The 14,947-nt window shown below is 33.5% G+C and overlaps 1 protein-coding gene across 1 annotated transcript; it reads left to right on the top strand.

Moving 5' to 3' along the window:
* The first annotated feature begins 4,048 nt into the window (after positions 1-4,048).
* LOC116012978 (putative laccase-9) lies at positions 4,049-14,517 on the top strand. Its single transcript, XM_031252647.1, has 12 exons — positions 4,049-4,179; positions 4,318-4,469; positions 4,565-4,812; positions 5,134-5,262; positions 5,383-6,363; positions 7,124-7,247; positions 10,920-10,923; positions 11,350-11,501; positions 12,197-12,441; positions 12,547-12,675; positions 13,326-14,279; positions 14,387-14,517. Exons 1-12 carry the CDS (start codon positions 4,087-4,089, stop codon positions 14,515-14,517), a joined length of 3,342 nt encoding a protein of 1,113 aa, XP_031108507.1. The 5' UTR covers positions 4,049-4,086.
* The last annotated feature ends 430 nt before the right edge of the window (positions 14,518-14,947 follow it).

Raw genomic sequence — 14,947 nt, 5'->3', positions numbered from 1 at the left:
AAAATGTAATACTAATCATGAATAAAATGTTTGTACTTATAAGGGGAAGGGTAATACTTTTAAAGAAAAATACAATATTTTTAAATCAAAATGTAAAAGTATTACTCGGTATATTTTTTTTCAAAAGTATTTTCCTTTTAAGTAACAAACTCATAATTTGAGTAGTAACCATTTATAAATAAAGAAGCAAAATTCTTAGATCTCATTTGCCCATATCATGGTGACAAATTGCAAGATATATGATATAATGTCATGTAATTTATAGTGGTGATCAACTAGTCAAGCAACGTGGTAATAAACTTAAACAACTATGACAATCTACGCCAATAATGCTACAAGTGCAGTTAACTTGTTTAAATATTGCAAGCCTGAGTGATGAACTATTCAAAACCATGGTTGAAAAAATCGTTAGGCGCCCGGAGAGTGTCTAGATAGCCAGTGTAATTTTTATATTATATTTTTTATTTTTGAAGAATTTGTTTAAAATTTTTAATTTTTTTAAAGACTAATAATTATAAACTACGGAGTATTTAATACTTTAATAGTTAATACTAAAATATTAAATATTAACATAAAAAAATAAAAATATATAGAGTTTGAACAATTTGGAGTTATTTCACTCAAAATGATATCGTTTAGAGTGAAATAACCCATTTAAAAAACAAAAAGAATAATAGCTAATCGGCTGACTAGGCGGCCTAGGCGGTCAGCGCCTAAGCGGCTTAGTCAGCCGTCTAAACCACCGATTATAGTGATGCGTTAGGCGGCAAGCTGGCACCTAGGTGAAATTTTTGAAACATTGTTCAAAACATATCCTAAGTAATTAGGCTCGAGTCCGTCCTCCAAAATGCTTACCGTTCGGCCAAATAAACCATGCCTACTATCCAAATTATCTACCTAATAAAGCTTCTTTATAACCCTATCAAATACTGTAAATAATAAAATATACACATTTAACCAATTATATAATAAGATAGAATTAAAATTTATTCCAAACTATATTGGATTAAAATTACGAAGAGCGCCATGCATATATGCCACCAACTTTTGTAGTTGGGGTGTAAGATGCACGAGGAACAAACATTAGTTTGACTGCAAAATGCAATAATATAATGGTTAGGTGTACATCATGGATCAAAGACGCAATCATATCGATCTGCATATATCGCAGAAAACAATCAGATTGGAGGATTAAAATTTCAATTTCTCAATCAAAACAAATTTAGGGTTGGACTTTCTTTACACTTGCTAAGGACACAACGAAAGTAGTAGTCCGTAAATTGAGTTCGTCAGCTTCACAAATGACAACGACATTGAATCATATACCTTTCAGGAGCTGTCATGTGACGCAGCCATGAATTAGCACTTTTGCAACCTTCTATTTTTAACACTTCTATTGTAACTTCAATAATTTAAATTTGTTAAATTTTCGTTCATCTTATTGGACTTGTCTAAAAGTTCAATGGCGTGTATTTAAGATACAATTGTTGTTAATGAAATATAATTCAAAGCTTATCATCCTTTCTATTGGCTTTAGTTTTATTATTGACAAGTACATTAGCCGCCTTCAAAAATCCATGCTAAATGAATAAATGCAATTAAATATTTTACGGAAAAGCTTTCGCCTACGTAGAGTCAAACTTGAAACATTTTGATTATCAAACTAATTATTCGGCAGGTAGCTAAGGAAAAGAATTAAATATTTAAAAATTAACATTCACTTAAAAATTATAGATTTGCACCGTGCTTACATATATGTGTACACAAGAAAAAATCTTTTCACAAGATGTTTACACTTTCTTTAAAATTGAAACATTTTTATACTAGTTTACACCCACATTTCTTTTTTAATACTCCATGAGACGAACATTTTTCCAAAACCCTTCTCAAGTCATTTCCCAACTTTATAGTACTCCGTATATTTTAGGAATCAAATTCCCATTTCCTAATTAATCGGTCAATGTGAATTCTTTGAATTCCCACAGCAAAATTCAAATATACTTTAGACCTTATTGAAATTGATAATAAACTCCACTAAAAAAAAAGTAAAAATAGCTACCCACAAACCTGTTTTAGTGGCTGTTACGTTAACTTTTCTAGTGATTCATCATAACAAAAATGTGTTATTTTACACCACATATTATATATTTATATCATCTACCATTATTGCATGACACATGTAATCCATTTTAATTATTTATATTTAGGAAGATATATTATGTACACAGAGCGTGCTTGACTAAAAAATAATAACAATAATTAAACTCGTAAAATTCAAGTATGAGATCGAGTAATCCTCTGCCCATCCACTTTGTCTTTTTTTTCTAAACAATAAATTTTGATATTGACAAGACATGAGCACACTTGAGAAATCCGTGTTATTTAACCCCAATTGTCAAACATGCAAGAATGATTACTTAACGTTAAATATCTAAAAGTTAACGAGCTTGGTTGATGTGAGTTGTCGCGACTCTTGTCCCTTAAGAGAGATCGAGAGTTCGAACTCATATCGATGTGAGCGATGATTAGACCGAGTATGGTATGGACTTAAACGTGCACTTTATCCCTTAATTTGGTCGGCCCAATGCCAGTTAGGGTCTGCATGCTCAGAACACCTCGGGCCAGACAAAAAAAAAAAAAAGAGTTAGCATTCAAAAAAAAAATTAAAACATTTTTAACACCAATAATACGAGTAATAATATATTTGTTTTAATTAGTTGCTGTTTGCTTTGACTTTTATAGTAATTTAAAACAAATTGTGATTTTTATAATTTTTTTCCATCAAATTTTATATCTAGCATTATTGCATATGACACATTTAAGTCATTTTAATTTTTTTTATTGATTATCCATGAATTAACTACCGATTTCACTATCTAGTTATTACATGTAAATTAGTTAATATACAAAGAATCATGCAACGCTGACAAATTAAAATTTTCTGCCAAAATCTTTTACCGTATGATGATATGGCAATATAATTAACTTTATTTTTTAATGAATAAAAAAGGTTTCATTTTCGTATCAAATGATGAAAATTTATTGTCACTTTTTTGGATAAGAGAGGGGTGAACCCAGACACGAGTAGTTGTATACACTACTTTTCACGACAAGTGCTTATCACTACGCCAAAAACTATAACTAGTAGCAAAGACGTAACTTTATTTCTTTATATTTGCATAGCAATAAATGCCATGATTCGATGGTAGGGTACGATGCTGAACTCGACTCTCCAAGCCGCCCTTCTAACACTTGCGAACCTCAATAACAGTATGCTCTCAGTTGGATCAGAATTCCAATAATTTTCATAATCAAACGCTTACCACTATACCAAAAGTTATATCTAGTAGCTAAGATGACGCAACTTTATTTCTTTATACTTGCGTAGCAATCAGCACCATGTACGATCGATTGACAAAATGTTGAACTCAGTTCTCCAAGCCTCAACCCAACACTATGGCGTCTTGATAATACTCCCTGGCCACATGATACTCTAGCGGTCATCTTCAAACTCTATCAGGATCCCCCTGGGAACTTCTGTAATCTCCTTCCACCGGCTATCCAGATGACAAATCATCTTCGCAAGAGCATTCGCAACTGGGTTTTGTTAATATAATTCCCTAGTAAACATGTGTCATTGTAATTTTATATATTAAAAATATGTAAATTTACATCACATAAAATAAAAACTTTAATTTGTCACAAGTAAGTTTAATTTACCCATTGGGAGGGAATTTCGTGTAAGAGCAAGCACCCATCCCATCAATCAATGCGTGAATTAATGGTTCAATTAGTCGCATTTTGGAGTGCTAACACTTCTCCCAACTGCAAAAATTCCAAGTGCATGTATTGACTATAATACTACATATATATTGCCATCTGAACACTATTTACAATTTGAAAGCAGCCAGGCCAGGAGGACCACCAATTCAACGTTAAACATGTTTCCAACGTAACATTCTTAATCTTCCAGGGTTTATAAATAGGTGAGAGATTGGATCAAGTTGTTAGAGTGTATCTTTATACTAAAACATATATACAACGTAACCAACCTAGCTAGCTTAATTAGCTTGCTTGCGTGCGAATATGTCGTCGCTTTTAGTTTTGCAAGTTATAGGTCTTCTTCTCCTTGGTAGCCTTCAATTCAGCCATGCAAGAGTTCAACGTCATACGTTCATTGTATGTACGGCTTATATATACACACATATAGTTTGCTATAAAAATAGATTAGACAGTTATAATGTTGTACCAATAATATTTGTTTCCATATGTACCATGGGTTATGATTAATTGGTAATTATATTGAAATGCGCGCAGGTGGAAGAAACGCCATATACAAGGCTTTGCAGTAGCAAGAAGATCTTGACCGTGAACGGGAGCTTTCCTGGGCCAACTCTATTTGCCAAAAGAGGGGACACGATCATCGTTGACGTGATCAATAATGGGAATGAGAACATAACCATTCATTGGTTTGTATATAGCCATTTGGTACAAATTAATTACAATATGTATTGGTTGGGAATGATATATAAGTTATAAATTTTTTTATTGAAATGAATGACAGGCACGGTGTGAAACAACCAAGATATCCATGGTCGGATGGTCCGGAATTCATAACACAATGCCCTATTCAACCTGGTGGCAAATTTAGTCAAAAAATATTTCTATCAGACGAGGAAGGAACATTATGGTGGCATGCTCATAGCGACTGGTCTCGAGCCACCGTGCACGGCCAAATTGTAGTCTCTCCTCCTAATGGACCTAATGGTTATCCTTTTCCTAAGCCTCAAATGGAAGTTCCCATCATTTTAGGTATCATATATATACATGAGATGCAAATTGATACCGTGCTGATTAGACCTATACAATCAATAATACCCCTAACAATGTGTCAATCTCAGCCAAATTGATACTTAGTAACCACACGGTTGCTAAGAGTTTCCTATTGAGCTTTTATGCTTGAGACGGTCAGCTATGCCCGTCTTAAGCTGGTTTACCTCTTTTGCTGATTAGGGTTATAATACAGTGTTTACTCATCCACACGGACCACACCTTTAAACAGTGATGATAGGTTTACCTAGTCAGCACATGTATTGAGATGGCTAATAATATCATTGAAAATATATGGTGCAGGAGAGTGGTGGAAATCAGACATACAAGAAGTTTTGAATGAATTCCTTGCTAGCGGAGGAGACCCAAATATCTCAGATGCATTCCTTATCAATGGTCAACCTGGAGATCGATACAATTGCTCAAAAAATGGTACGTACCTCGCTATATCCTTGCAAAATTTCTCGTGATGCTGCATCGGATCGCCATCTGATCCGTTGAATTTCGGAACGGCGTTTTCTAATCCCTCTTTTCCTTGATTTCTAATCACAGATATATTCAGGTTGAGGGTGGATAGCGGAAAGACATATCTGCTACGAATGGTGAACGCAGTGATGAACAACATCATGTTCTTCTCCATCGCAAACCACAACCTCACGGTGGTCGGGACCGACGGCGCGTACACAAAACCCTTCCAGGCTTCCGTAGTCGCCATATCCCCAGGCCAAACCCTAGACCTATTGCTCCACGCCGACCAAACCCCCAACCACTATTACATGGCGGCCAAAGCCTTAAACACCGCCAATAGAGTTCAATACGACAACACCACAACCACCGCCTTCATCCAATACTCCGGCAACTATACCCCGTCTCCGTCACCGCCCTTCCCTAACCTCCCCGACCACAACGACATCAACGCCTCAGTCGGCTTCACCTCCCAACTCCGAAGCTTAGCCGACAAGAAACACCCCATAGACGTTCCAAAAAACGTGTCGACAAATCTGTTATTCACGATCTCCATTAACACCCGACCGTGCGAACGAAATAATACCTCAAACTGCACCGGACCGGGCGGGAGAATGTTCGCCGCTAGCGTTAACAACAACAGTTACATCCTCCCTCAGACCGACATACTCGAGGCGTACTACTATAGCACCATCCTAAACCGGAGCGTCAACGACGTCGTTTACACAACCGACTTTCCGCCGTTTCCGCCCTTTCCTTTCGACTACACCAACGCAACTCTCCCGTCGAATCTGCAGCTGCCGGAGCGGAATAAGACGGCGAAGGTGTTTGTGCTTGAGTATGGGACGACGGTGGAGCTTGTTTACCAGGGCACGAATTTGGTGGCGGGGATTGACCATCCCATGCACTTGCATGGATACAGCTTTTACGTTGTCGGTTGGGGTTTCGGAAATTTCGACAAAGATAAGGATCCGCAGAACTATAATCTTGTGGACCCTCCTCTGATGAACACAATTGCTCTTCCTAAAAACGCTTGGACCGCCATTAGATTCAAAGCAGATAACCCCGGTGAGTAATAAATTATTTTAATATAATTTTTGCACTAGGTATATATTGTGCATAATTAGAGCAACCACAACCTGATATAATTTGCCAGAGTTAATTCGACCAGAGATCCATTGTCTTTAGTGGCAATTCTAAATTTAATCCCAGACTATCACTTTTGCTATTTGACATCCCAGACTATTATTTCTTGGACACTTTTAGTCCTTCCCATGACTTTTTCTATTTTTAGTAAGGGCATTTTTGTCTTTTCATATCTTTCTTTTGTTATTTTTCTGGTTTCAACCATTTTAATTTATTTAAGACTTTAGGTAACTTCTGATTTTTAGTAACTAGATTTTTCAATCGTTTTTTTAGTAAAGTCTTAAACCAATTAAACCGGTTGAAACCGGAAAAATAACAAATTAAAAATATGAAGAGACAAAAATGCCCTTACTAAAAATAGGAAAAGTCATGAGAATGACTAAAAGTGTCCAAAAAACTAATAGTCTGGGATGTCAAAATGACACAAATGATAGTCTAGGACTAAATTTGAAATTATCACATCAAAGACAAGGGACCTTTGGTGGAATTAACTCTAATTTGTCATGAGGTGGATGTTGGACCTTGCAAAAATATTGGAGGAAAAATCAATTGTTGAGGTTGTTTTTATACCCAATGACAATATGAATCACACATCATTGAATTTTATTAATGTTTATTTTTTAACAAAATTAATATATTTTTATAATGTGTTCAATATTTATTTTGTATTTGGTTATTATAGGGGTGTGGTTCATGCATTGTCATTTGGAGCGCCACACAAGTTGGGGAATGGAGATGACATTCATAGTTAAAAATGGGACCGGCGTAAATGAGACAATGTTGCCTCCACCTCCAGATATGCCAAAGTGCTAATAGATTACAACAAATTATTCGTAATCTGTGATCGATGGGAACATGATCAGTTTTAAGGATTAGGTGAAGAGTTTGATTATTAATAATTATTGCGGAAATTAAGGAATTTTCCGATCTCAATTAAATTTGTTTTGCATTGCGTGTGACCGTGTGTTAATTTTATCCTTTTTCCTATATTATCTCCTTTTGGATTCAGATATGGAGAGTGTAATCTCAATTTACAAATAATATCAAGCAATCTTAATGATTATTAGTATTATAAAAATCACTCAATATTGTTATATGCTATATATGAATTGATTACTCTTATCAATAGTAAGTGTGTGCGTATATATATATTCCTATGGGAATTACTCATTATGAGAGAACTAGGAATTAACAATTAGGAAAAAAAATATGATAGCATGCTTATAAATAATTTGAACTTTAAAGTGCACTTTACAATATTATAGAATGCATGCAACTTACAATACTAAAACTACAAATAGTAAAACTACATAATGCATTTGAGGATAAATCCTAAAAACTAATTAAGCCAAAAGTAAACCATAAATTAATGTAATATACTCTTTATCTATCTATTAATTAAATATAATGCTTTATATTTATAATATTAAATTTAAAAGTAAAGTAGCCTAATATATTATAGTCTAAATTAATTAAATAAATTGGCTTCAAAATTTGACAAAAATAGACAAAATTGTCATAAGAGAGTACATAACAATACTTGTTTAAATACATTATATCAAGCAATTTAACTATATTTAATTAACTTATAGTAAATCAAATAAAAAACTAGACAGAAATAATATATTGCACTAAGTATAGAATACGGAACAAATTAAAATTATAGATACAAATTGAGGCACGATGGGTATTGCAAGACTCACGACCAAACATTGCATGCCAAACGTTATTAATGGAGGGCAGGACACGGACTTTTTTTTTTTTAAACATTTTTTTATGCCTGATATGACATACGGAGTATTAATTAATTTTGAGAAGGAAAAATATAAAAACTTGATGGCTCCATTTTCAATAAGATTTAGGTTTGGAGGGATCGAATAATATAACTTTAACCTCTCAAAAAGTGGTCCAAAGTGTTTTTTTTTTTTAATTTAAATGTAAAAACAAAATATCTATCCAATCTTGACCCAATTCAATTGTGGTTTTATAATTTTATATTTTTTCTTTGTTATGTTCTTGATGTGTTGATTATTTTTATTGTTATTTTTTTCTTTATAATCTTATTATTATATTTTAAGATTTTTTGATCATATGATATTTTCCTTGTCTACAGACGTATGTAAAACTGTTCAATCCCCTAAATGAACTTACCGACCACTTCAATTTTTTTTCCTTTTTGTTCTCTATTAATTGATGGAGAACAAAAATAAGTTACAATTTGTTTTTTTTGTTTTTTGTTTTTTTTTTGTTTTTTTTTTGTTTTGTTTTGTTTTGTTTTGTTTTGTTTTGTTTTTTTTTTTTTTTTGTGTGGTGATGATGAAAACATGCAACCACAATATTAGAGTATATACGGGATAAACTCCATTTTTATATAATGTTCACACAACATATTAAATAGACGAAGTAAACTATACTAGGAAGATTATGTTCTGTTGTGCGATAAGGTTATTATTATTATTATTATTATTTATTATTATTATACAAGGTTATTTTAGTTTTTATATCACTTTTTTCCTTTCAATTTTCATATATAACAAACACTACTATAATTGATATTTTCAATAATTAATGCCTACCAAACCCTGAGATTTAAATTTTTATTTTATTCCTACCTTATTCATTGTCACGGAATTACAATTTCATTCCCCCAAATTCATCATTGCATTTAAGAATTTTTCAATTAATAACTGCAACAAAAAAGTACCATTGTTAGTGCTACTTTACCTGCCAAGCTTAATTAGCTTATTAAATACTCCTTAGATTATGGCCGGCCTATAACATAATTAGCTTATAAGTCAATTTTAACTTATTTGATCACAATTAGTTGTTTAACCTGGTTAAACATTCAATATAAGTATTCGATAAATTAATTTTTTATAACAGCTGATTGCTCCAAAATGTTAAAATTCAAACAACTACTCAAAACGACTTTTTCGATCAACTTTTTGAGAAAGTCATTTTGCATGTAATCAGCTATCAGTTAATTCACCAAACATCTTTGTACAATCATCTAATGTAATCAACTAATCAAATTCACTAACTCAATCAACTAACAACTACTTACATTTTAAATATAGTCACAAGCTTGCACAGAAAGGTGAAATTACCTCATTTCTAGGTTGCTCGAGCTCCAGTCCAACAATAAATCCACCACATTGAATGAAACTTTCACACTTCGACTACCATTACTTGATCATGTGTCCTTGCCCACCATTCACATAATTACAAGATATCACCTAACACACAAATTTTCAATGTAAATACTCGCACTTCAAAAGTATATTTAATTTATAATTTAGGCAAAAGGGTCAAATAGACCCATGTACTAACACTGATTATTCATCCAGCACCATGAACTAAAATATGGTCCATATAAGTCATTATACTCCTAATTATTTTTCATCTAGCATTTTTAGCCCATTTCTAACAAGTAACCCATCTAATTTGTTGACATGGAAAAATAAAATAATAAAAAATGATGACATGTTATTTATATGAATGCTTTGGATGATTTTACCTTATTTCATTAATGAAGAAAATGATTTCTTGCAATGAAATAGGGTAGAAATCAAAGTTGTTATATAATGTTTTAATTACAGTGTACTGCACGACTGACTCGACTGTGTATGTATATTGAGATATTCAAAGTTGTTCAGCATTGAAATTCCATGAAAATCGATATATTAAAATTAAATATAATAACTTAAGATATTATATTGGGTAAATTTTATTATTTTTTTAAAAAATCATTTAATTTTTATATATCAATTTTCATGGAATCTCATTGTCGAACGACATTGAATACCCCGCTATACATATACAGTACACTCCGTTGTACATACACAGTACACTGTAGTTGAAACTTTATATATCAACTTTGATTTATGTCCTATTTCTTTCCAAGAAATCATCCAAAAATACAATATCTTAAGTTATTCAATTATCCAAAAATCCAAAAATATTAATTTATTTTTAAAATAAAATAAAATTTATCCAATACAATATATCTTAAGTTATTATAAAAATAATTTAATTTTCATATATCGATTTCCATGAAATCTCATTGCCGAACGATAGTGAATATCCCGCTATATATACACTCATGTAGTTAAAACTTTATATAACAATTTTGATTTCTACCCTATTTCATTGCAAGAAATTATTTGTTGTCATTAATGAAATATGGTAGAAATCATCCAAAACATCCATATAAATAACATGTCATCATTTTTTCTAATTTTATTTTTCCATGTCATCAAATTAGATGGGTTACTTGTTAGAAATAGGCTAAAAATGCTAGATGAAAAATAATTAGGAGTATAATGACCTAGATGGACCATATTTTAGTTCATGGTGCTAGATGAACAATCAATGATAGTACATGAGCCTATTTGACCCTTTTGCCTATAATTTATTATTTAAGTGATATTTTTTTTTATTTTACTCATAATAAATACTGTAAATTATTCTCCGTATAGTTGGGTGTGCAATCCCATTCCTGTGCAATACCCCACAAATCACACAAAAGAAATAAATCACATTAAAAAAGATCTTGTGTGATGGACTCGTGCGACTAATATAGTGTTGGCAAAAATTAAACTCATTACTTTCTAATACGAGAATCATGCTTTACACACTCTACCATACCATCATTTTTGGAACAAGTCGTAAATCTTCTTCTTTTTTTTTTTGGTGAGTAGTTGTAAATCTTTTTTTTTTTTTTTTTTTTTTNTATATATATATATATATATATATATATATATATATATATATATATATATCTTTAATTCTTCATTTCTTCTAATCTTAAAAGGCAATTAGTTTGACAAATGACTTATAAGGTAGATAATATTGAATTTGAGTTAATTTAACTGAAAAAGAAAATGACTTATTATATATATTGTGTAGGTGAAAGAAGCTCTGTACACAAGGCTGTGTAGTAGCAAGAATATATTGACTGTGAATGGAACATTTCCTGGACCAACTCTATATGCAAATAGAGGGGACACAATAATAATCGATGTTATTAATCAAGGAAGTGAAAATATTACCCTACATTGGTTAGTATTATTCTCTTAAATTCAATCCTTTTTTAAATGAAATAAAAAAAACTAAGTATACTCTTAAAAGTATATAGAAAAATCTTTCATTTGACCTTTCCCCATATGCTAGCTACAAGTACAATATTTTATTGGGACAGTCCCAATTAAGTTGGTTGAACAATTATTTTAGTAATCACAAGGTTCTAAGTTTAATTTGACTCTAATAAGAACTATCTAGTGGCCTTAGCTTCTTGTTTTGAGCTAGTCCGCTACAATACTTTATTTTGACCGACCTATGATGATTTAATGGACGTCACACTTCTGTGAGACTTTCTCGTGAGGGGGTCGGAGTGGGTCGATCAATATGCAAATGTAATACTTAGCTTATACTTGCAAATTAAATGTAATACTAATTGTTCTCAAAAAAAAAAAAATGTAATACTAATTAGGAATAAAATGTTTGTTACTTGTAAGGGAAAACTTAATACTTTTAAGGACAAATGTAATACATTTACATTTTGATGTAAAAATATTATTATTTTTTTCATCAAGTATTATATTTTCCCTTATAAGTAATGATATTGATCCGACCCGTGTCACGGACAATGATCAGTGAGACGGTATCCCACAAGTTTTTGCGATGATTTAATGTAATTATGTAAATATCACAAATTTATTTTTCAACTCAATCGGACCTTAAATGTGTTACATAGGCATGGTGTGAAACAACCAAGAAATCCATGGTCTGATGGTCCAGAGTACATAACTCAATGTCCTATTCAACCTGGCACAAATTTTAGCCAAACAATTAAATTATCGAACGAGGAAGGAACATTGTGGTGGCACGCCCATAGTGGTTGGTCTCGAGCCACCGTGCACGGTGTTATTATTATCTATCCCGCTAATGGAATTAAATACCCTTTTCCTAAGCCTCATGCTGAAGTGCCCATCATTTTAGGTATATATGCGATCTTACACTTCTATTAGGTATATACTTCAATTTGTATTTGGTTCTCATAATAATTTGATATTTTACGAAAACAAAATGTTAAAATTGGAACAGCACAATGGTGGAAGAGCGATATACAAGCAGTATATACGGAGTTCATAACAAGTGGGGGAGTAGAAACTATCTCAGACGCATTTTTTATTAATGGCCAACCTGGAGATTTATACCCATGTTCAAAAAATGGTAATGTATTTTGAATATATATCTGGAATGATTCAGGTGCGGGTATAGTTTCCTCTGCAATTATGCTACTGACGCACCTTAAACATTTAAATGATGCACCGCACGTACACAAATCACGCACCCGGCACCTTAAGAACACAAACTACTCAGCTAAAGTTTTAAAATGACGCACCTTTAAGTTTCAACAACTGATGACGCACCTTAAAGCATACAAATCACGCAACTTAGAAAGGAAAAGTTTTAAAATGACGCACCTTTAAGTTTCAACAACTGATGACGCACTTTAAAGCATACAAATCACGCAACTTATAAAGGAAAACAATGCACCCTAAAAAGAAAAATCACGCACCTAAAACTTTAGTTGACGCACATTAAATTTCAACAATGACGCACCTTAAACACACAAATCACGCACCGCACTAAAACAACCGCACCTAAAAAACCAACCGCACAGAAATTCATATATATATATATATATATATATATATACACGTCAAGACTTTGAGTTTAGTGGCACACGATTGCATTTTCATATGGAAGGGGCGGTTCCAGCCTCTATATGGGAGAAGAAATTTTGACTTTTGTGACTAAATAACATTGTTGCGTTACAAATTTCAATAGTCTTAATGGTTGTTTAATTCAAATTGCAGATACGTTTACGTTAACGGTGGATAGTGGAAAGACATATTTACTTCGAATGGTGAACAGCGCGATGAACTTCATCCTCTTCTTCTCCGTCGCAAACCACCAACTCACGGTGGTCGGAACGGACGGCAGCTACGTAAAACCGTTCAAGAGTGACTATATCGCCATATCTCCCGGTCAAACCATTGACTTTTTGCTCAAAGCCGACCAAAAGTCGAACCGTTATTACATGGCTGCAAAGGCATACAACTCCGTCCTTCTGCTCCCCTACGACAACTCCACCGCCACCGCCATCCTTCAATATTCCGGCTCAAAATATTCCCCGTCGGATCCTCCACCGCCGTTACCTAATCTCCCGAATTCTAACGACACGAATTCATCGGTTAGTTTTACCAGGAACCTCCGGAGTTTAGCAGACGAGAATCATCCGATTAATGTCCCCCTGAACGTGACAACTAACCTAATTTTCGCGGTTTCCATCAAGGCGCTGCCGTGCGAAAACGGCGAGGTCTGCGCCGGAAATAATGGCAGCCGGCTCGCCGCTAGTATGAATAACAACAGCTTCGTTCTCCCGCCTATCGACATACTTCAGGCTTATTACAAGATGATCGGCTGTGTTTACGGCGATGAATTCCCCCATTTTCCGCCCTTCCCTTTCAACTATACCGCCGCCGATCTTCCGGCTAAGCTGCTGCAGGCGAACCGGGCGACGGAAGTGGTTGTACTTGAATATGGACGGACGGTGGAGATTGTTCTCCAAGGCACAACTTTGGTGTCGGGTATTGATCACCCGTTCCACTTGCACGGATACAGTTTCTACGTTGTCGGGTCGGGTTTCGGGAATTTCGATAAAGACAGAGATCCTTCAAATTATAATCTCGTCGATCCTCCTCTCGTTAACACTATTGCAGTTGCTAAAAGCTCGTGGACTGCCATAAGATTCAAGGCCGAAAATCCAGGTCAATACTATCCCAACATCTTTCTTTTTTTTTTTTTTTGGTAATAATACGCTCGCTAATATCTGCATCGTCCAATTTAAAAATATTTTTTTATTCAAAATTGATAGGAGTATGGTTTATGCATTGTCACTTTGAGCGACATACAAGTTGGGGAATGGACATGGCATTCATAGTCAAAGACGGCAACGAAACAAATCAGAAGATGCTCCCTCCACCACCATATATGCCTAAATGCTAGTTCATACTCTTGGATGGTGATTGATGATTATGCTCAGATATCAAATTGCTATACTGCGACAAGCCGACAATAAAGAATTGTTTGGGTTGGCTTAGGATATAGGCTCTTAGAGTGTCTTATTAGCTTTTTTTCTTTTTTTTTTGAAAAACAAAACATAGAATTTCATTCAATCAAATGTTCAATACAAGACGGAATTGAAAATAACCAAACAAAGGGACCAGACTGAGAACGAGCCGCCCTTGCTAAAGCATGAGCAGACTTATTAGTTGAATGGCTTATTGGTTCATCAACTTTTATTGGTGACTTATTTTCTATTCATTAATAATAGTATCCTTTTGTTGATTCAAACAAAAAAATTAAAAAATAATTATTATTATTATGCTATTTGCCTAAGATTTCGTATGGAGATTTTAGATTAAGTTTTCATTAC

Source organism: Ipomoea triloba, chromosome 1, assembly GCF_003576645.1.
Source record: "Ipomoea triloba cultivar NCNSP0323 chromosome 1, ASM357664v1".
Classification (NCBI taxonomy): domain Eukaryota; kingdom Viridiplantae; phylum Streptophyta; class Magnoliopsida; order Solanales; family Convolvulaceae; genus Ipomoea; species Ipomoea triloba.
The sequence above is the reverse complement of the archived record's forward strand: the minus strand, read 5'-3'. Positions and strand labels throughout refer to the sequence as shown.